The sequence below is a fragment of the Gobius niger genome (genome assembly GCF_951799975.1).
Source record: "Gobius niger genome assembly, chromosome: 24".
Taxonomy (NCBI): Eukaryota; Metazoa; Chordata; class Actinopteri; order Gobiiformes; family Gobiidae; genus Gobius; species Gobius niger.
In genome coordinates, this window is record NC_136875.1 from 10,284,971 (window position 1) to 10,306,076 (window position 21,106).

A 21,106-nucleotide genomic window follows, 5' to 3' on the forward strand; every position below is an offset into this window, starting at 1 on the left:
TTTACTCGCATCTTTGTGGTCCTGTTGCAAAACTTCATTAGTGAATATCAATTTCACCACCTAATGCAAAAAGCCCCATTGTCATATCTCACTTCATTTATTATTTATTTTTTGGTTATATTTGAGCATCTTCGGGTGGTTCAGAAGCTCCGTATGAGAGACCAACAGGCCCAATTAATCGTGAGGCCGTCCTTCTGTGGACCCCCCACCTGCAGGAGGAGCCATAGGGGCTGGTGCCATGTGATTTGGGCAGATCCAACAACTGCCCCATGACCCGGAAACAGACAAGTGGAAGAAAATGGATGAATGGCTGGCATCTTCGGGTGGTGTTTAAACCTATCTGTGATTTTAGACTTTCCTCATTGCTCCTTAGGTGTTTTCTGGTTAAGACCTAACAGCGTTTTCACACATGTTGGAGCTCTTTGAGGGTCGACCCGAGATGGCTCTAGTTTCTCTAGTTTTCAGTGTTCAGTCTTTATTCACAGGCTCTCGGGTCAAAAGCTGCACCGTCACATCATCACGTGACAAGGATCAGCTGTTTAGTGAACTTATTTCCATGAAAGAGCTCTGTCAATGCAGTGATACGCACATGCGCGCTCTCTCCTGTGGTTAAATACAGTAAGGCTGACACTCAAGCCCAAGGCAAAATGCACTTAAACCGGCACATATAGGCAAAGGTTCTAATGCGCAGCAGGCAATAAGAGATCTTGATCTACGTGGTACTTGGAAGGTCAGATATTTTGTAAGCAGTACTTTGAAGTTCAAATATTTTAATGTGGTGGGGCTTGGTTTAGCACCTGTCTTTATCTGTCTTGTCTGCTCGAGTCCTGACAAGAACCTGGAAATACGGCCATATTAGTCCAGCGCTCCGGTCTCTGCACTGGCTTCCTGTCGCTCAGAGAATAGAATTTAAAACAGCTCTGCTTGTCTACAAGTCTTTTCATGGTTTAGCTCCAAAGTACATCTCTGACATGTTACAGCCGTATGAACCATCTCTTGCTCTGAGAACGTCAGGGAGGGGTCTCCTGGTGGTTCCCAGAGTCAATAACAAAAACGGTGAGGCTGTGGTTCAGTTTCATGAAGCTAAAATCTGGAACAGTCTTCATGAGGACGTGAGACAGGCCTCAACTCTGACAATGTTCAAGTCCAGGCTGAAAACACTTCTTTTTACCCGTGCATATGACAACTGAACGTATCTTATCTGCACTCTTGCTTTCTACTGTAATTAGTTGATATGTATGTTGATGTTTTATAGATTGATTTGATCTGCTCTTTTGTAATTTTACGTCAAGGCAGGGCAGCTTCATTTATACCGCGCATTATTTATTATCATTTCGTACGCAACTCACTGTGCAATAGCGAAGCACTTTAAAATGTAAAGTTAGTTAAGCAGAAATGCCTTCTCTCCCTGTTAGTTTCCGCTAATAAACTGCATCATTCACTCAGTGCCTTGTTATGAACCTGTGCTCATCTCCAGTTCCTGTCTGACTCAGGGACCAGCCCTTCTGTGGTATAATAATCTCAGGGCAGCCCTTTCATACCCGTGTCTTTTCCACTTGCTCTGCCAGGCCGCCGGGACGTGATGTACAGTAGGATCAGGTGTCCGATTGCGGGACGGGGGGCAGAGTTTTGTGTGGGGGGTGTAGGTTTCCTCCTGGTCTGAACGATGCCAGCATTAACACCACATGTGACAAACCAGTGCAGTGGAAAAGACGAGAGGCCGCGCTTTCAGCACATTGTTAGGAGAGTTTAGCGACAGGTTTTACATCGAGGTCCATCAGAGGCGCTGCGGACTTCACAACTCAGGCGGAAGATTACATACATTTTACAATTCTGATTTCATTACACATTGCTATGATGGTTTTATAATGAACTCATTTGCAAATATAATGTTGGGGGGTTCTCACCAACATGGCAACTTTCCTCATATGTATTCATTTATATTGAACCGTTCAACCAAAGTTCTTACAGAGATATATATTTTTCATGCAGTCCTTATATTTGAAGAGTTTAGTGGTGCTAGGCTAGTGCTAGGCTAGCGCATGTCTATGGTAACTGGTAGCCTGCATTAAAAACAGTCTGACCCAAGCACAGTGCACCTGAGGAAAATCGCTTATAACACCGGACTACCGATATAAATGTCTGTGTTGACTGAATAATTTTTGAAATATAACCATTTTGCATTTAAAATAACTTATATTTGAGCACCATCAGCTTCCTGGTTGTAAGCTACGAGTGATCTGCTAGCTTACCGGATCTACAGGTACTAGTTTGTCGACTCTTTCCTCAGCAACTTTTATGACATTTAAACGGTCACGCTTTCTGATTATTGACAAAACTTGTACTTTTTTTTGTTTTTAAAGCCTATATTTTCAACAGACAGATATTTAAAGCAGTACTAAGTAACTCTTCCCCCTAGAGGCCACAAGCGCAACTGCAGGTATAGTAGCAAGTTACGATTTTTTAACTTATTAAATGTCTTGGAGAGTAAATACTACGCTGACAGGAAAGGCGAAGGGAGAGAGGGTTACTGTGCATCCAATTATACAATGGAAATATTTTTTTTCACACAAACTTGGCTGTAAATACTGTTTAAAGTGACGTTAGCCCGCAGTTAGCTTTGCCCGTTAGCATGTTAGCTTCTTCTTCGTGATTCCATTAGTGTGTATTGCTTTCTCCGGACCGGGGGCAGTCAAGTTGCAAACATGGTTTTCTGGCCAGAGACACCAGGGGGAGATGAAAGACCCTCCAATCATCCCATAAACACTTGTATTACCCCCACAGTGACTACGGAAAGGATTTATTAAGGCAAACACGTTACTTAGTACTGCTTTAAAGGCAAATTGTTTTAGCAGCTACATCATTTACTAATTACATGTAGAATAGACTGCCTAATTCGACAGTAAAATTTATGAAATCATGTTATTTGCTGAAAAAGCGGAACTCGATGGCTGAATGTAAAATGACCCGATAGTTCTGCACACGCGCAGCAACGAGAAGTAGTGCAACTCGACAAGCCGTCTGTTTCGATTGTACACCGGCCTTACTACACGGTGGATTCACAGAGGAGCTTTCTGCTAATCAGATATGGCAATGTTTGGAGAACGACTCCAAACATTGAAGAGGTTTTTAATGCAGGCTACTAGTTACCATAGACATGCGCTAGCCTAGCACTAGCCTAGCACTAGCATAGCTTCACTAAACTCTTCAAATATAAGGACTGCATGAATAAAAAAATTGATTAATATATCCAGAAATCAACAACACTCTGGATAACTAGGAAATGAGGCCCTATGTCAAAAATCCTGAAATCTCCCTTTAACTGGTGGGACTGAGATCTGTCAATTTCTGTTTACTGAAAAAGTATGAAAGCACAATCTGGGACTGTCAAAATGTCCAGAGTTGTTTTGATCATGATTTCAGTTTTCTTATCTTTTTTTTTACAAACTAGATTAAAGATCAGGAGCGTTAGAGGATAGAGTGATTGTCCCATGGTTGCCCAGGACAGTCCAAGTTTTGAGCAATTTGTCCCGTGTTTCTGTTGATGTCTCCAAAACCATTGAGTCCTGGTTTTACACTGTTTTTTCTTTGAATGAAAGAGGTTACCATTCTGAATGAGAAGGTGAAGTCAGTTATACCCGATGGATTCTTCACAAGAATGGCCATTGAAAACAATTCCATTAACCTCTCTGTGCACGGTTCTTGAGGAGGCCTACAGCGAACTTATGGAAATATTATGAAGTAACTGATATCAACCAACTGACTGTGTATAAACTTGGCATTTCAGAGTAATTTTCTAATCAGAAGCTAAAAAAGAACCATTATTCCCAGAGGATTAATAACAGTATGTGGTGCCATGTAGTTAGTCCTGGGCCGATTACTTTTCAATGTTATTTATAGACTGTACATAATGTATGTAAAAGCTTCCAATGTAATGATCTTGTTTCTTATCGTTGTGTTGTTCATTTTTAATTGCACTTTATAAACATTTGCCAAACCAACAGTCAACAATAAGCATTGAAACACACACACAAAAATGAGCTCACATTCACAGTTTCCTGCATAATTCAGAACCCAAACATACTCAAAAAAAAAGAAGAAAAACATGTTCCATTTCAAACAGCATGAGAAAAAACAACTCGATTGTCTTAACACTGACGTGCTTTAGCTGCTCGTTCATACTCTCACTTCGACCTCCTCAAATGGTACTTAAGATGATTTATGACTCAGATGTCAGACAGAAATCAGGAGAACACAAAATAATGTTTAGAAACTTCCAAAAAGACCAAAATTATAAACTGTGAAACTTATTTGACCTGGGACTGACTTGCTGTGGACTCACCATCAAAACCTACAATCAAAATACAGGTTTGAACCCATATCTATTGTAAAAACTGCAATGGAGGTATCAGGGCACTCTTTAAGTTACAGCTTTACAGCACTGTAATAACACAGCACTGTAATAACACAGCACTGTAGTCACACAGCACTGTAATAACACAGCACTGTAATAACACAGCACTGTAATAACACAGCACTGTAATAACACAGCACTGTAATAACACAGCACTGTAATAACACAGCACTGTAATAACACAGCACTGTAATAACACAGCACTGTAATAACACAGTACTGTAATAACACAGCACTGTAATAACACAGCACTGTAATAACACAGCACTGTAGTCACACAGCACTGTAATAACACAGCACTGTAATAACACAGCACTGTAATAACACAACACTGTAATAACACAGCACTGTAATAACACAGCACTGTAATAACACAGCACTGTAATAACACAGCACTGTAATAACACAGCACTGTAATAACACAGTGAGGTTATTGGATGTAAAAAGCCAATTGTTTCCATGTTACAACCAAGAAATAGACAAATTGTCATGCTGGGTCAGAGGCAGCACGACTCATCTCATCATTAAATAAATAAGACGTGAGTCCTGTTTTTAAGTCATTACTATAATTTCCTTGTTATTACACTTTTAGGTATCAAGTTATTTCCAATAATTACCATCAGTATTGGGGGCAACGCAAAACAAAAGTAACTCAAAGTAAGTGCAAAGTCATGTAACTTGAAATGTAATACAAACATAATATTTGTATCTCTGTAACTAGTATTATGTAATATATTGCACTTTAACAGTAACTTGCCCAAGACTGCTGTTACCATGCTATTACTGTGCTGTAAAGTGCAAAGGGGAATGAGTCTACGGTACCCAAGAGACTTCTCTGCAAAGCATTATCACCAGACCACATCTGTTCAGTGGGATATGGAAACAAACCAGTGCATAAAGGTGAGATGTCAAAACTAAATCCTCCTGAATGTGTCCCCATGTTGCATGTCCTGTTTTGGGGAAACAATCGTGAAAACCCCACACTCGTGCCGCGCCTTTCCCAGGCTGCACCAATACTGCAGAGAAACAGAGCTGGGTATGTGCAGCATGATTGTTTTGAAGGCACTCTGAGAATAGCAATCACTGAAATGTGCAGTGATGAGATAGTTCAGTTTCGAAACTTTGGTCCAAGACTTCCACAAGAAGCTTTTCTCATGTCTGCAAGGCTTTCATTGGTTTAAAAAACAAACCTCCATGAGCGTGAGGGATGAAATTAATGTACTTTGAATTTGTGTGTTTCTGAATTTGTAGCAACACTTTAGTGCATGTGCTTCTCATTCACACGGAGCACAAATAGAATCCACTCAGACATCTTCACACTGGAGATGTTAAAAGGGTCTTTCATAATAAAATGTCCATTGTTCTTTATCAAAAAAATATCCTCTAGTCTCCATTGGAGACAGAGCTTCACATTAAGTGCATTTCACCGCCGGGTGTCCGTCTGTTTTGGTTTTGTGCAGTCTCAGAAAGGCAGGGTGTCCATAAAGATCTTGTCGACGATGGGTGGGGGAGGCACCAGGTCCTCCAGCCTGAGGTAGAAGATCCGCTGGAGGCCCTGGGTGCACAAGGTCCTGAGCTCTGGGAGCTTGCCCAGCAAACGGCACAGGTAGTTGGGCTGTGTTCGGCCCAGTTCTCCCCCAGTCCCGCTCACATGTTCCCTCAGGCAGGACAGCAGCTGGCTTTGGAAGTCCTCCACTCGCTTAGGCTCCTTCAGGCCGTGGCGGTCTGTGCACAGAGGACATTTTATTATAGATATGTTATTATTGTCGTCAATCTGAAGAGTATTCCTAACTCAGAGGCGAGCTCTGACCTGTGATGATGACCAGGGCGCTGAGGCAGGCGAACATGGGCAGGTCCAGCTTCATTCGGTGCAGACTCTGGGAGAAGTCCAGGATGGAGTCGATCCAGTCCCCAAAGCTCCGCACGCACTGTAGCCTGTGCAGCACCGCCCCGTTACAGAACACCAGCTTCTCCTGCTCCGGGTCCGACCTGGGACATGACCACCAACGTTTAATAAACGTTTATCCAGAATGAGTTTAAATTTACCATTTACTTATTTCATGTTATATTATTAATAATTTATATATTTTGTTGTATACTTTTTTATATCGTATTTTCAATATATATACAGTATATTTATATATTTTGTTTATGTATTTATTTGAAAGGGACGATGCAATGAACACATGCATTGACACAACAATGTATTATAACAATAACAGTCACAAAAGGCTAATTTAGTCTCAACTGGCAGAAGTTAGTACTGCAAAAATCTTCAGGGGAGGAAAGGATTTGTTCAAAGGCTGTACTTAATTCATATAGTGTTTCTCACGAGCAGTGATGCCAGTTGATTGTGTTTGTGGAGGTTGAACATCCAAAACCGTAAATATCAAACAAGTTCATTCTGGCTCAGATGTAGCCTAATACTAGCACATCACTGATATAAATACACACATTTACTTTGTTCCTTCAGACCCCGCCTGTATCGATAGTACTGACCTGTAGGCGACCCTGAGGATGAAGAGTTCGACGAAGGCGGACTCCAGCAGCAGCTGTTGATCCTCTGAACAGAACTCTGTGAATCCAGGCACATTGGGAGCCCAGGCTTTGATCACGTCCAGCGCTCCGGTCAGAAGCTCGTAGAACTGCTGTATGTCGCCGGCATCCTCCTTCCCCGACGCCTTCTCCACTGTCTCCTGGTACTGAGGGAAACACACAGACTGTCATTAGTATACAATGGCATATCATATTCTAAAAACCTGCTGACCATGACCCGGTAGATAAACCGCAAATGGGTTTTTATTGGTCTGTACCTTGGAGTAGTCGAGTTTAGCGGCGCTGGGGTTGGACTCCAGATGAGCCTGCACCAGGGAGGAGATGAGGTTGGTGGAGGGAGTGGTGGAGGAGGGCTCCGCAGGCTTGGGTTTGGAGGGTAACCGCCCGCGTCGACCTTTGAGACTATCTGTGCGCACCACTGAGAGACAAAGGAGAACTTCAGTGCACCGAATGAATGCAGGACGGTTCAATGAGAAGAAAATCACAACAAAATATTGACCGTCCCAATGTGATCAAAACTCGTGGTAACTAAAGAAACTCTTCTGCCCAGATCTACAGAAGGCGGCGTGCCTAAAGAAGTGGCCGGCGGGTGAACATGCGTGTGTGTCTCACATGTCTGACACTGTAGAGAAACATCTTCCGTATTGGTTTTCCGCAGCTGGGACTTGCTAAAATTAAACCCCAGTACAGTAAATACAGTATGCACCCCTATAGAGCATCAGTTTCGCAGGGCCGACCCCCCCCCACCCTCCCCCACGACACCACCACCACCCACGAGTCCCCAATACCAGTGGTCAATGACCGCTTTAGGAGGAGGCGTGTGCCGGATTACCTTCTTTGACCATGCCAACGACGAGACATTTCTGGAAACGGCAGAACTGGCAACGGTTTCGCCTCCTCTTGTCCACGGGGCAGTCCTTATTGGCCAGACACACGTACTTGGCGTTTTTCTGCACCGTCCGCTGTCAAAAACAAATGGAGAATACCTTGAGAACAGACCGATATAAAACCTGGACCATTTGAAAGCTTATATTCTTCACAATACAATAGCTCAAGTCATTCTGATTACAACATTTTGCCTAAATGTGATGAGGATCTTTGACAACAAGCTAATGTTGAAGGACACTATCAATGTAAACCTTCCCCCTCCAAAACACCTGTTCGGACATATATTATGGACAACATGGGGATTTGGAGAAAGTGAAGCTTCCTCCTCTGGACTTTTGACGAGGGAGGAAATCGACTCACCATAACGTAAACTTGCTTATCCCTGCTCTATGAGTGTTTGAAGAACCTTATTATTTCTTCATTTTGCCATTCAGTCTGGAACTTTGAGGGTACGGTTTAGAGAGTAAATGATGTAAGTGAATACTCTCTATGAACACGAATATTTACTATACACTATAGATACATAACAGCCTCATTATCAGATGTATTTCCAAACTCCTACACTGCAAATTCCCTACAACTTGGCAAGATTTTAAATCTTATTTTTAGTCATGCTAGATTATTTCACTAACTTTTAGAGTTATTCACTTATTTTAAGGCATCGACTTTGCGTTATAGTCTTATTTTTAGCACAGACCTTTATTATTTGTCTTATTTAGTTCAGAAATCTTAAATCATTTTTTTTCGGAGTTAAAATAAGAAATTGTTCATTTCAACGTCGAAAATCTTGAAAAATAAATGCTGATGTTTTCATATTGCTTTTCTGGTTTTGATTTCAGTAAGATGTACATGCTTTAAACAAGCACTGGTTTCAGGTTTTTAGAGCTAGTTTTAGGATACATTTTGGTTCATTTTAACATATATCGACTTGTTTCAGGATAATTTCCACTTTTTTTTAAGCAAGGTTAACTATAAACAAAAGTTGATATGCTCATAAGTATATTTTCCTTATAGTTGAATCTAAAAATAAGTTTTCTGAGCTTGAAATAAGTCTTTGGAGTGCTTATTTTGTACTGCTTGTTTCAAGACTTATTATCTTATTTTAAGATTTCTTGCTAAGTAAAATTATCTTGCTGCATGGACAGATAATTTGACTAGTTTTAAGTATTTTTATCTTGAAATGCTGGTATTTTATCTTGTTTTTAGCTACCTCTTATTTACAGTGGTATCAGCTTCCAAAATTCCATATTGGTCTGGCCCTGATTAACTCTTGATTCAGACATTGTGGCGGTAGGTACATCTGTAGCCATAGCTGTCCTGGGGCTGGGGACGGCCTCTCTACCTACAGTTAACAATACAGTCATATTGAAGCACACATTGACGCACACATTGACGCACACATTGACGCACACATTGACGCACACATTGACGCACACATTGACGCACACATTGGCGATTTGGGAGAAAGATTTTGCCCAGGGACACAACAACAATTCCCGTACATCTCCAAACCATTTTAATCTGGACACATCTAGATTTAAACCCACAATATCACGAAACCATCTGACAAAAACGAACTCCGCCAACTCCACGCTCTCACCTTGAAAAATCCTTTACACCCCTCGCAGGTGCGGACCCCGTAGTGCTGACAGGACGCGTTATCTCCACAAACTGCGCATCTCCCTTCGCCTCCATTCGGGTGTTGACTTTTAGGAGATGCAACGATCTCCTCCGATGCCCTGCTGGGGCTCTCCGTGAGGGAGTCCCGGCATCTTTGCGGCCCATGCATCGATAAAACATGCTGATGCTGCTGCGGATGAGCCGGAGGTGGCAGGAAGTAGTGCTCGTCTTGTTGCGAATCCAAAGTCGGGCTAAAAGAGAAAAACGATAACTGCTGCGGCATCGCTGGTTTGTCCGGCTGGTATGGAGAGAACGGGGAATCCCAAACGGGCGCTGACTGATTGGGGAAACTTGGAGACGACCCAGCGGCGTATATCGCGCTCCCGTAATAGTCGGAACCGCATGACGATAAGGTCTCATCCAGGAGCGCAAAGGATCCCGGGTAGCATCCGTACACTTGTAAATCATCAAGTTTCAAAGGCTGGTTGGAGGTCTGCGGGCCGGGGCTGAAGGAGGTCCCAGGTAAGGCGGGGGAGGTGGTGATTTTGCAGGAGTAGGCATCCATTTCCCCCATGTAGGCATTCCCGACCAGCGTGCTGATGCCCGGGAGGGAGAAGGCGGGGTCGTCCCTCTGGAGGTCCATGAGCAGCTTGGAGCTCAGGTCTGAGTCCAAGAGGTCCGAGGAGGAGGGGGACGGGGTGGAGAGGTCGTGGGGGAGGGAGGCGTACTGGGCTTGGACACAGGGCATCGCTGCTGGGAAAGAGCAAAAGAAAACATGATAGTCTATACAGCATTTAAATACAGTTGGCACTTGGTTCATGGATTTTACCCCCGTAATGGTTCGAGCTATTCACATATGAAGACTCAAAAGTGGTGACAATATTCAAATTGATGAGCTTGATGTTGGTAAGAAGAAGGACTTTAAGATGATTGTGGCAGGTCTGTGATTCTAATGACTTCCAAACAATGATCGGGGCAAAACATTGGAATTCTGTTTGGAGATTTTCTTTTCAAAACTGTGTCTCTCAAATTGAGTCGTGCTCCAACTTGAACGCAACCTATTCAGGGCTTTATATGGCTTTTTATATGGCTGAGTGGTTTGTGCTCTGGCATCATAGCAAGAAGGCCCGAGGTATAGCTGGTGTGTTTTCCTTGTAACTCGATACTTGACAAGATCCAAACTCCGAACCAGGGGCTGTTTCTGCCACTGAATTGGCTCTAGATCTGAAGTCCGCTGATGAAATTTGAGATGGACCGATGTTAAGAGTGCAATTGAAATTACATTTGGAAGAATTGCCCAGCTCTCGCATGAACCTAGATCGGTATGTGGATATGAGTTCATTGTTGCCCCAGAGGTTCAGAAGCACTGGTCAAACGCAGAGGTCAAGTATCCCAACAGGGTCAAATTGAGCATATCCTAATCTTAAAAGTAAGAGGAAATGTCACTGCAACTAATGACAACATAACAGCTACTATTATTTTCAGTCCTATTGCCAAACTGTCAGGGCGGTGACACTAGAAGGTGGTAAACTCACAGCTGCCCATACATTAGTGCATTACACAGTGCAATAAGTCGACTTGTGACACATGCAGCTATGTCGAGTCGACATCAAGCAGTTGCAGTAATTTAGCAACTCAACTTGCCAAAGGAACTACCGCCCATGCCAACTATTAGCATGTTAGACTGGGGGAGTGAAGAGGACTGTTTAACCCCAGACCCAGTGCAGGGAGGGCCCTAAACACATTCAAGCATTAATGTCACGTGGTTAGTAAAAAAAACGTTCTAATATTTCTATATCAATCCATTCTTTCTATAAAGAAGCTTAGACCAAAGATATGCAGCACCTCTAAAACTACTACTACTAATCAATCAATTAACTAGTCAAAGGTCAAATCGGTCATGCATTATGGCTGCTTCTTCGAGTACTTTCAATTTGCTTCATTATATTATATTTTTGCCAACCACTATAACTATAAAACCAGAGAAGCCACACTGCAAAAAGTAAATATCAAGCATTGACTTTAATGACTGGAATTGAGGAAATGCATCTTGTTTTGAGCGGTTTTCACTCATTTAGACACTTTTCCTGATCGGACCAAGTTTACTTTGCTTGTTTGAGGACATTTCACACCAGTTCTAGTGTAAATCTCGCTTGAAATAAGAAAGTGATATTGCCAATGAGATAAGAACAATTTTCTTTCCCCATTGGCAAAGAAAATTACCTGAAATAAGGACGAAATGTATCGAAACGAGTCAGAAACATCTCAGAACAAGTGAAATAATCCAGGACAAATGCCCAACAACATCTTAACCAGTCAAAACAAAAAAAAATTGGATTATTATGCTCAAACTGAGATGTTTATACTAGTCTAGTTAATTACTTTTCGCAGTGCACTCCAACCACATAAGCTGTTGCTATGCTTCTCCTTCATAGATCAAGCTCGTGATCACCGACTCCCCTGTCGTCTCTCTCTCTCTCTCCAAAATGCCTTTTTGTCTGCTGCCTATTCAGAGCCTTTGAGCGGGCAAGCCCCCTCTTCGGAAAATGCACCGGGCAGGCCGAGCAGAGCGGTCAGATATTGGAGATATTGTGTTACGGACTGTTAAAGCCCTAAACCCCTCCGAGAGCCGGGCAAACCCTCCGCTCGCCCACATGACGAGGAGGGAGTGTAGCAGGGGGATTGGGTTGCAGAGCGGGCATGGTGCCAGGGCAAGAGGGATTGTTCAGCTTCTGGAGGAGATACAAGGCGCATTCATTTCAAATATTGAAGTTGGTGTTTTGGTCGTTTGTAAGTTGTGGGTGTGTGGACAGAGGCAAAACATTTATACGTAAACATGTAAAAAATACTTTCAGAAAAACATTTGTTGTCCGCTAATGGACTGATAAAAAGTGAATATCAAGCATTGGCTTAAATGACTTGAATTGAGGAAATGTATCTTGTTTTGAGCGGTTTTCACTCATTTAGACACTTTTCCTGATCGGACCAAGTTTACTTTGCTTGTTTGAGGACATTTCACACCAGTTCTAGTGTAAATCTCGCTTGAAATAAGAAAGTAAAATTGCCAATGAGATAAGACCAATTTTCTTACCCCATTGGCAAAGAAAATGACCTGAAATAAGGACGAAATGTATCGAAACGAGTCAGAAACATCTCAGAACAAGTGAAATAATCTAGGACAAATGCCCAACAACATCTTAACTAGTCAAAATAGTCAAAACAACTAAAATTTGGATTATTATGCTCAAATTGAGATGTTTATACTGATCAAGTTAAATACTTTTTGCAGTGTAATTTCACCAAGCAAAAAAAAGTTAAATTAATTTGCAAATCATCTCGCTTTGCAAAGCTAAACGATTTTGTTTTACTCTGTCTGACATATGATGTAGGAGCAAATATGAATCAACATGAGAATATAGGTTGTAATCACTCATCATGTCCTGTTTGGCAAACTAAGCCAGTCGTTCTGGTAGTTTGACCTTCCACGTCCCACCAGGCCTAGATCAAGATCAAATCAGGACTTAACCAGGCCCAAAAGATTAGGAAACAGATCAAAATTGGTCTACATTGTGTGTGTAAACATAGGGTAAACCATGTCTAATCCAGGAAAACACATGGCCTACGTTTCAAAAGCATCACCGAAGCATCAATGCAATTATTTCTTATTGTGAGATAAATAAAGGATTGTCTTATCTCATCTCTTATTAAAATAAATAATGTCTAAAATTGCAGATGACCCTCAGCACTTTAAGAACCACTATTCAATAAACTTTGAAGCTTTGTCAGCCATAAATATCATATTTTTTGTTCAAGCAATTGCTATTAATGAATCGTAGTTTATGAGTACATTTGAGTTGAACTTGCTCAGGTCATTGCTATAATCTTCATACAGAAAAGTTAATGTAAAGTTGCAATTATATATCAAACTCACGTGCGCTGTCTTTAAAAGCACAAATCAGCCAAATAGAAACTTACCTATTTCATTCAACAAAAAAATCCGAGCATTAAAAAAAAAAAAAAACTTATTCCATTTACAATCAAATGAGCAGAGTCTCCGGAGGCAGCGGGCGGTTCACGCACACACTCACCCGGTCACAGACGCGCTCTCACTGGGTCACACCGAGGCTCAGACCTCCATCAACTTCGCTTTTATCTGAATCTACACGGGGACGGGCGGGACTCCGATGATCAAATATGGCAAAAGGGCGGCGACACGTTCCGGTTACGCGGCCAATCAGCGTGGGAGCCGCGCCGAGGTTCTTCCGTTTGACGCACAGACGGGATTCCATGACGCAAGGTCCGTGGGAGCGTCGTGTGCGTCTAAATTTACTCCCCAAAAAGAGAAGAGGCGGGCACGTGGGGCTATTCCTGTGAGAGAGAAATGCCAAGAATACCCTCGTTTAGAAGACGGAGAGGTTTGAGAATGTGGTTTTAAAACTTGCTGTTTATTTATATGATGCTGAATAAAACCTTGCTCTTTACTTTTCCATAGATTGGTTCAGAGAGTTGTAGCCTATACAAACACAGGTGGGCAGGGGCGGACTGGCTCTAGGGTCACCGGTCCCGCCTCAACCGAGCTTTACCCAAATCTAAAAGCTAAAAAAGAAAAGCATCAAAATAGCGAGAAAAAGAGGATGAAAAGTCAACAAAAACATGAGAAAAACACGGACAAAAAAAAAAAAATCATTAATAAAACAACAAAAATATGACAAAAATGTGGCGACGTGACAAAAAGTTTCCGTCACTTTTGTCGGTCTTAGCTTTCAAATGAGGCGTTACATTGTTGATCTCGTCGAGAAGCTTTTAGATTTGGGTAAAGCCCAGTATAAAAAAACATGAATCTAAAAGGAATTCCGTGGAGTATGGTGTACCACAAGGTTCAATTTTGGGACCATTATTATTTATTATTTATATTAATGATTTTGCTTCTGTTTCTACGACCACCTTTCCCGTTCTTTTTGCTGATGATACCAATCAAAAAAATAATAATAAAAAGCCGAACTGGGGAACATGCACTCGTTATTGTTAGGGTGGGTGGTAAAAGATTAAAATATGTATTTGTGGAAGTGCACAATTACACTAATGTGGTCCTTTTCAGTCCCAGTCCGCCCCTGCAGGTGGGGAGATTCAGGGTGCCTTGGAGTGGCGTTATTTTGTATGACTGTAAATTGTCACATAAGCACCTACTGCTTTGCCTCTTTCGAAAAGCACGGTGCAATGTAGTAAATCCTTGTGAAAAATAACAAGAATTTGGTTATAGTGTATACTTAAAAAAATAAATAAAAGTATTTTAATAATTTAGCACTCCAGAGAGGCCATTAAAGGAAATAAGAAAGAACCTTAAAAAAACCCCATCCATTCAGATGTATGGTTATAAAAAACAATGGCGTGTGCATGTAGAAACTAAGCATCGGCGTATAACAACACCACTCCCAAGAAGACAATTAAATAAATAAAGTAAATCTAAGCCGTGCCAAGTCAAATACAAAGTATTAAGTATACAATACTCTGAATCATTTCCTTTGTGAGTCTTTGCTCTAGTCAGTGCAAATACTCAGCCCTTATTTTATGTTTTAGTTTGTGTTTATACATGGATAATGTTGTGAATGAATCCACTCACCTTTCCTAATTTAGGAATTATAGGAATTCAAATAAAATGTTAGTTGATGAATAATAGTTAGTTTCAAAACAGTTGGCCCACACGATTGTGCCTGGCTACTTTATTTGGCCTGTGTACCGCCCTTTGGTAGGTGTTTTTTAAAAATTTCATTTTAAATCAATTTACCTGAGGATCTTACCTTGCTTGCACTCAAAAAAACACTCTCGTCTATCATGGCCCTATAGTTGGGACCCTATTGTACATGATTTTAGAGTTATGGCAAATGCACATGCAGGTAATGTCAGGACACAGCGAGGCGCCAAGGGGACCGGGAATCGAACCTAGGACCTTCTTAGCAAGATCACTAACCACTGCGTCACCATGCCGCCTAATGGCATTGATATATAATTTCCAAAAAAGTTGATTTGGACTCTTGTGTTAACTTGTAAAGTTAACACAAGAGTTCTTTTAAGTTCTTTTAAACCTTTTTGACCAGTGTGTCACTCCATCAGTAGGCAAACAGCACCTGCACCTTTGTGTTTGTTTATTATTGACCTTTATTTAACCAGGATAGTCCCACTGAGATTAAGAATCTCCTGGCCCCAGATGGGAACCTATTCAAATAGGGGAAACCGGAGTACCCGGAGTGGTAGGGGAAGGGTTTCTAGGGGTAGGGTTTTTAGGGCTAGGGGAAACCGGAGGAAACCTACGCAGGCACAGGGAGAACATGCAAACTCCACACAGAAAGGCCCCGTCCAGGTGGGAATCGAACCCGGGACCTTCTAGCTGTGAAGCGCGAGCGCTAACCGCTGTGCTACCGTGCCGCCCAATTTGTCATGAATAAAATTAAAAAAGAAAGAAACTAAATAAATAAAAACAAACGTTTGCAAGTATATCATGATTTGTTTTGACGCTGAGTCCAGACCGGTGAGTGTTTAGTTTAGAAGTGCATGTCCCGAGGGGCAGCAGGTGGGGGGCAGTGGACAGCTCATGTCACCTCATCACCAGATTGACCAGATCATCACAGTCATAAATTGACATATCAGTAGTTTTGACCAGTGTGAAATGAGCCAAAACATTTTCTTAACCAAGAGTAATAAACAGTTGATTTACAGTTATTCACACAGATTAGCTTGTTGTTCTGATATATCCTATAAATTAATCATAAAAATGTACTTATTGCCTTATTAAGCCTGTCCTTACCAAATATAAAGATTCCCCTTTTTTTGAACCAGCCAGTGCTAAAGACTTTACAAAGTGACGCTAACAGGAGCTTGTCATTTGCAGAGCCCTCTGTCGTCAGGTGGCAATTTGCTCCTCACCCTCTCTGGCTGCAGTTGTAGACACCCGTTTGTCAACAACAATTTAAGCCCCGACTAAGACACTTCTAATGTCAACTGCTCCAAAACACGCCACTCATGTGCTGTCCCAGGGGGGAAAACTGGGCGTGAAACAGAATTATTTTTAAGTATGTAGAAAGTGAGAAAGGTCAGGGAGAGACTCCGAGGATCTCCCTGTAGGCAGCGTGTGTCTGGGGAAACTACTCGGAAACTGTGGTTAGCTAATGCAGCTCTGACGGCATGCTTTTTAAAAAGATGGACACCCACAAGGCTGAATCACAAGGGTTGTCCGAGGGCTTGAGTTACTACTTCTCTTATTTAACGCAAGGGACTTTCAAGGCTGTTGAGGTGATGGGGAGGAGTTGTGACTGCAAATGTGCAATTTTTGTATGAAATGCCAGAAGTGGTAGAAGGCCTCAATTTCTTTATTATTTACTTCACTTAAATTCTGTCGTTCAGGTTAGTTCCATCTTGTAGGTTTAAAACAACAGAAGTTTTATACGTGCCCTGATGAAGACTCGTTTGAGTCGGCGTAATACATTTTCGTGCCTCGGCCCCATTTTTTTATTCTACATATTTTTGACCATCTCTGGAACCTCGATGAGCATCGGCCATTGTAACAAACTGAGATCCTGGTGAGTCCCTCCAGCGTTTTCCTCAGGGCCTGAACACCTCGTGAAGAGGGTGACCAGGAGGCATCCAGAATAGATTCCTTTAGCCTTGAACTCCTCCACTTGAGGCAAGGACTCTCCACCGACCCGGTCGCTGAAGGTCCTGATTTGATGAAGCCAACAGAACAACATCATCTGCAAACAGCAGAGATGAGATCCTGAGGTTCCCAAACCGGACGCCCTTCGGCCCCTGGCCACGCCTTGAACTTCTGTCCGGAAAAGTAATGAACAGAACAGGTGACAAAGGGCAGCCCTGGTGGAGACCAACATGCACTGGGAACAGGTCTGACTTGCTGCCAGCTCAGCGAAACAAGCTGCGGCCATACAGGGAACGGACAGTCCCTGGACTCTATACTCCCGGAACATACCCAATAGGGCACCCCAAGGGACATGGTCAAACAGAGGGTGTAGACCTGGTCCTTTGTGTTTCCATGACAAAATAACGCTAACCTGGCAAGACCATAATGATACCTGTTTGTAATGTAATGTAATGATACCTGTAGGGAGACCGGGGCTATTTGCCACGTTGCATTTTATAGCCACACTAGAGGGCGCTGTACGCTGGTACTGATATATAACATGTGCATTGGTTTACCTCTTCTCTTCCAATAATAATTCTCTCATTGGGACTGAAGACATGAGGACAGGACACATTTGAATTGTTTTTATGCTTTTCCCAAACTTTAATGTTTGGGTTATTTCTGTATTGAGAGCTTTCCTTTAGTTAGTGCCGTAAACAAAATACACTGATCTGAAAGACAGAGATGTTAGCTTTGATTTGAGCTGTTTTAGAGCTAACATGCTAAAGCCGTTTGTTAGCGAGCCTACACTGTTCGTAAAGTGACACTCTGGGTTATTTGTCACAAAACCTGAGGGATCATTTGTCACATGGGGTATGGCATGGTAGGACATTTCTTTTGTGTCTAATATGTTTTTCTGATCACTTTATTTGAACATTAGCTTTTATAGAGGCTGTATGTTTGGGCCATTTTACTGAACTTGTACATTTTACACCTCATAGACCAAAAAATAAATAACTTTAATTAGTTTAAAGTCTGGGCCACACACCATCATGAGCAGTTTCGGTTCCTCTTCATGTCTCTGTACCTTTATATAGAAGATACATCCATAGTTCATACATCAGCAGAACCAGTATTCATTTTTCATTCAGTTGATCAGTTGATCCTTTCTACATTGTGTCACTCACTGTTGCTTTCGTAATACAAAAAAGTGTGGGAGTTGATGACCGAAATGACATGGAAAAATGCTGCAAATTAGGAAGTCAAAAAGGGAACAAAGTGCTCCCTAGCAACCTAATCAGAGGTGAGAACAAAATGTTTCAAGTAACAGCGACATTGCTTTCACATGATTTTACTAAAGTATTGAGGTAAAAAGTAGTGACCCACATTTACGCAAGCAATAACATCAGCTTGTTAAATTTACTGAGGTCGCTGTTTGATCATAAAAGTTCGATTTATGATTTAGTGTTAGAAAATAATGTGAAAGTTCCGTTACCATAGAAGAAAGATTACTTTTACGATTGTGAAAATACAAACATTTGCATTTCTTTCATGTTATACAAGGCTTTTGTCATGTGTAGACCCATAGAGGAGAGATACATGTTTTTCACTCAATTAAAGAGGGGGTTTTATGCTTATTTCAATCACATAGCACCAGTCTATATCACACTACAACGATGATGAAACTTTCTGTTGGTCTGTGAATGCAGTAAATTAAAATAACTGCCTTGTATAAAATTGCTCTCTCAAAATGGCTGTAGTGAATGTCTTGAAATAGGCCTCTGTCTCTTTAAGAACCTCTGAGCCTTTCCGACACGCCCCCTCCACACGCTGTCTGTGGCATCAGTGGGGAGGGGGTTCTGCTGAGGAGCAGTGGTTGGTTACTCGGCTGGTGACGAAAGGTCGGAGGCGTCTCCAGGAGGTGGGGGCGTTCCTAGGAGGACTCAGGCAAACCTATCCCTAAAATGGCCTAGTCAATTTTGCATAATACCCCCCCTTTAAGGATTGTTTAAAGTCTCTAAATGCTGCTACTTGGTTATTTTTGACGTCATCACATCAAGTATTTTCACCCAAAAAACTATGGGAAACTTGATTTTATTTCTCGGATGATCATCAAACTAGTATACAGTACAAAACCAACAGAAAAACAACATTTATACGTGAATCACAGCTGAACAAATCATTCACTTTCCACAATAACCATGTCCGTAATTTCACAAGCTTATACAAAGTGCATATTGCTGACTGGCAGCATCAGGGAAGCTTTAGGTTAATAGATTTCAGGCGCGAAAATACCATTAAAGGACATAAAACACAGACCAGCCACTACATGAAAATGATCTTAAATTATCAGGCGAAAAAGTAACTAACCGACTACAACAAGTACACAGTATGTCAAGAATGTTATGTAAAGTTTAAAATCAGTTTGTAATACTGTAGTAACTACACACTAGTAAACATTGGTAAGTACTTAATTCATGATTTATGAAACATTTACAAAGCTTTACAAATCAGAGGTTAATAATTTAATAGAGTTTGGGGTGGGATGTTCTAAATTCACTAGTGCAAGTTAGGATTGTTCATAGACTAACATGAGCTGAAAAGAATACAGAAAGTGGAGACGAGGCAACAACCACTGGGAAATACTTCTACCACCCTGCAGTGTCCAAATCCATGTTGAACCATTTTTATTTGATGTTTTTACAGGTCCCATAGTCAACTAATGAGCAAGGCCGTGGGAACCCAGGGTGCTGAGGGTGCTGCAGCACACCCTGGTGGATGGTTTGCGCATTGCAGGCAACATTCAAAAATGGGAAATAAGCACAGAAAAAGTATTTTTGGGGGGAAATCTTGTCCTCCAGCACCCGCTAACCAAAATATGTTCCCACGGCTCTGCTAATAAGTGCAAAATAAATGTGTAAAAATACTATAGATATTGTTCACATTAAGGGGTTCCCAAAGTGCACTGCGGACACAACACGGCCCTCAGGTTCCTTGCTAAGTTGGCGCTCATTGCCAGAGATAGTGCTGTTTACAAGTTTAATGAATCTACGCACAATTATAGTCTCGGCAACTAGCATTTTAGTGTAAGGCAGAGCTGACCTTGAGGTTCCGAGCCTAAATAAAGATGTGCTTACACTGCTAACTCTGCTAAGTGCGATGACCGTGGCCCTCAGTGCTACTTACCCCTTCATTAAAGCATTTGGACATCGCAGTGTGTTAGATGTATTGACCTGTAGTGACGGCTCTTTTCGTTACTTTTTATATTGTTTTTAGTTGATATTAGTCAGTGGACTTTTCACACCGAATGCAGTCTCATAAATATCACCACGCCAAGATCAAGATATAATTATGATTAAATCGGTTCTAAAAACGGGGGGAGGAAAGTGTTTAAATGATTTAAAATAACGAGGGATGCTTTGTTAGTAATAATGAATGAAGCATTTTACAGATATGAGCTTTCCTGCCTCTTTGCTCTTCATCTCACTTGTTTTATGGCACCAGTCGTGTAAATTGGAAGTCAATTTCTTTAGTCAAACACTGTTACATTTCACGTTTTCCATGAGATGACTATGATTAGTCATCGGAGCGAAAAAATATCCTAGTTTAAAGCACCAATGGCCCAGTAACCAGAGAGTTGATAGTTTTGCTCAACTTTTTAACTTTGGCAACCACATCAAGCAAAGATGCAAAACGTAACACATGTACTTTCCCACCACTCATTACAAAGGATTTGATTTTGCACACCTAAAACTAACCACAAGCAAATTGAAAACATACGAGCTGCAGGTAAACATTAACAAGCTGTGAAAAAGACATAAAGGTTCATGTTTTTTATTATTATTTCTTAGTCTGAAAGGATCATGCGTGAAGTAAATGTTAATTATACTTTTATACCAGTACATTTCATGGAGAAAAGGTAAAAAATAAGTTGGAAAATGATCAGAAAATCCACATGGAAGGACAGGACAGGACTGTGACTTGCTTAGGCCCATTGG

At 41.5% G+C, this 21,106-nt stretch overlaps 1 protein-coding gene across 1 annotated transcript; it reads right to left on the minus strand.

Moving 5' to 3' along the window:
* Positions 1 to 5,448: 5,448 nt before the first annotated feature.
* LOC306982390 (putative nuclear hormone receptor HR38) lies at positions 5,449 to 10,228 on the minus strand. The gene is made up of 6 exons (XM_079582316.1): positions 9,459 to 10,228; positions 7,803 to 7,932; positions 7,228 to 7,388; positions 6,914 to 7,116; positions 6,225 to 6,403; positions 5,449 to 6,139 (listed from the first exon to the last, which is right to left on the minus strand). Exons 1-6 carry the CDS (start codon positions 10,224 to 10,226, stop codon positions 5,877 to 5,879), a joined length of 1,704 nt encoding a protein of 567 aa, XP_079438442.1. The 5' UTR covers positions 10,227 to 10,228; the 3' UTR covers positions 5,449 to 5,876.
* Positions 10,229 to 21,106: the final 10,878 nt, after the last annotated feature.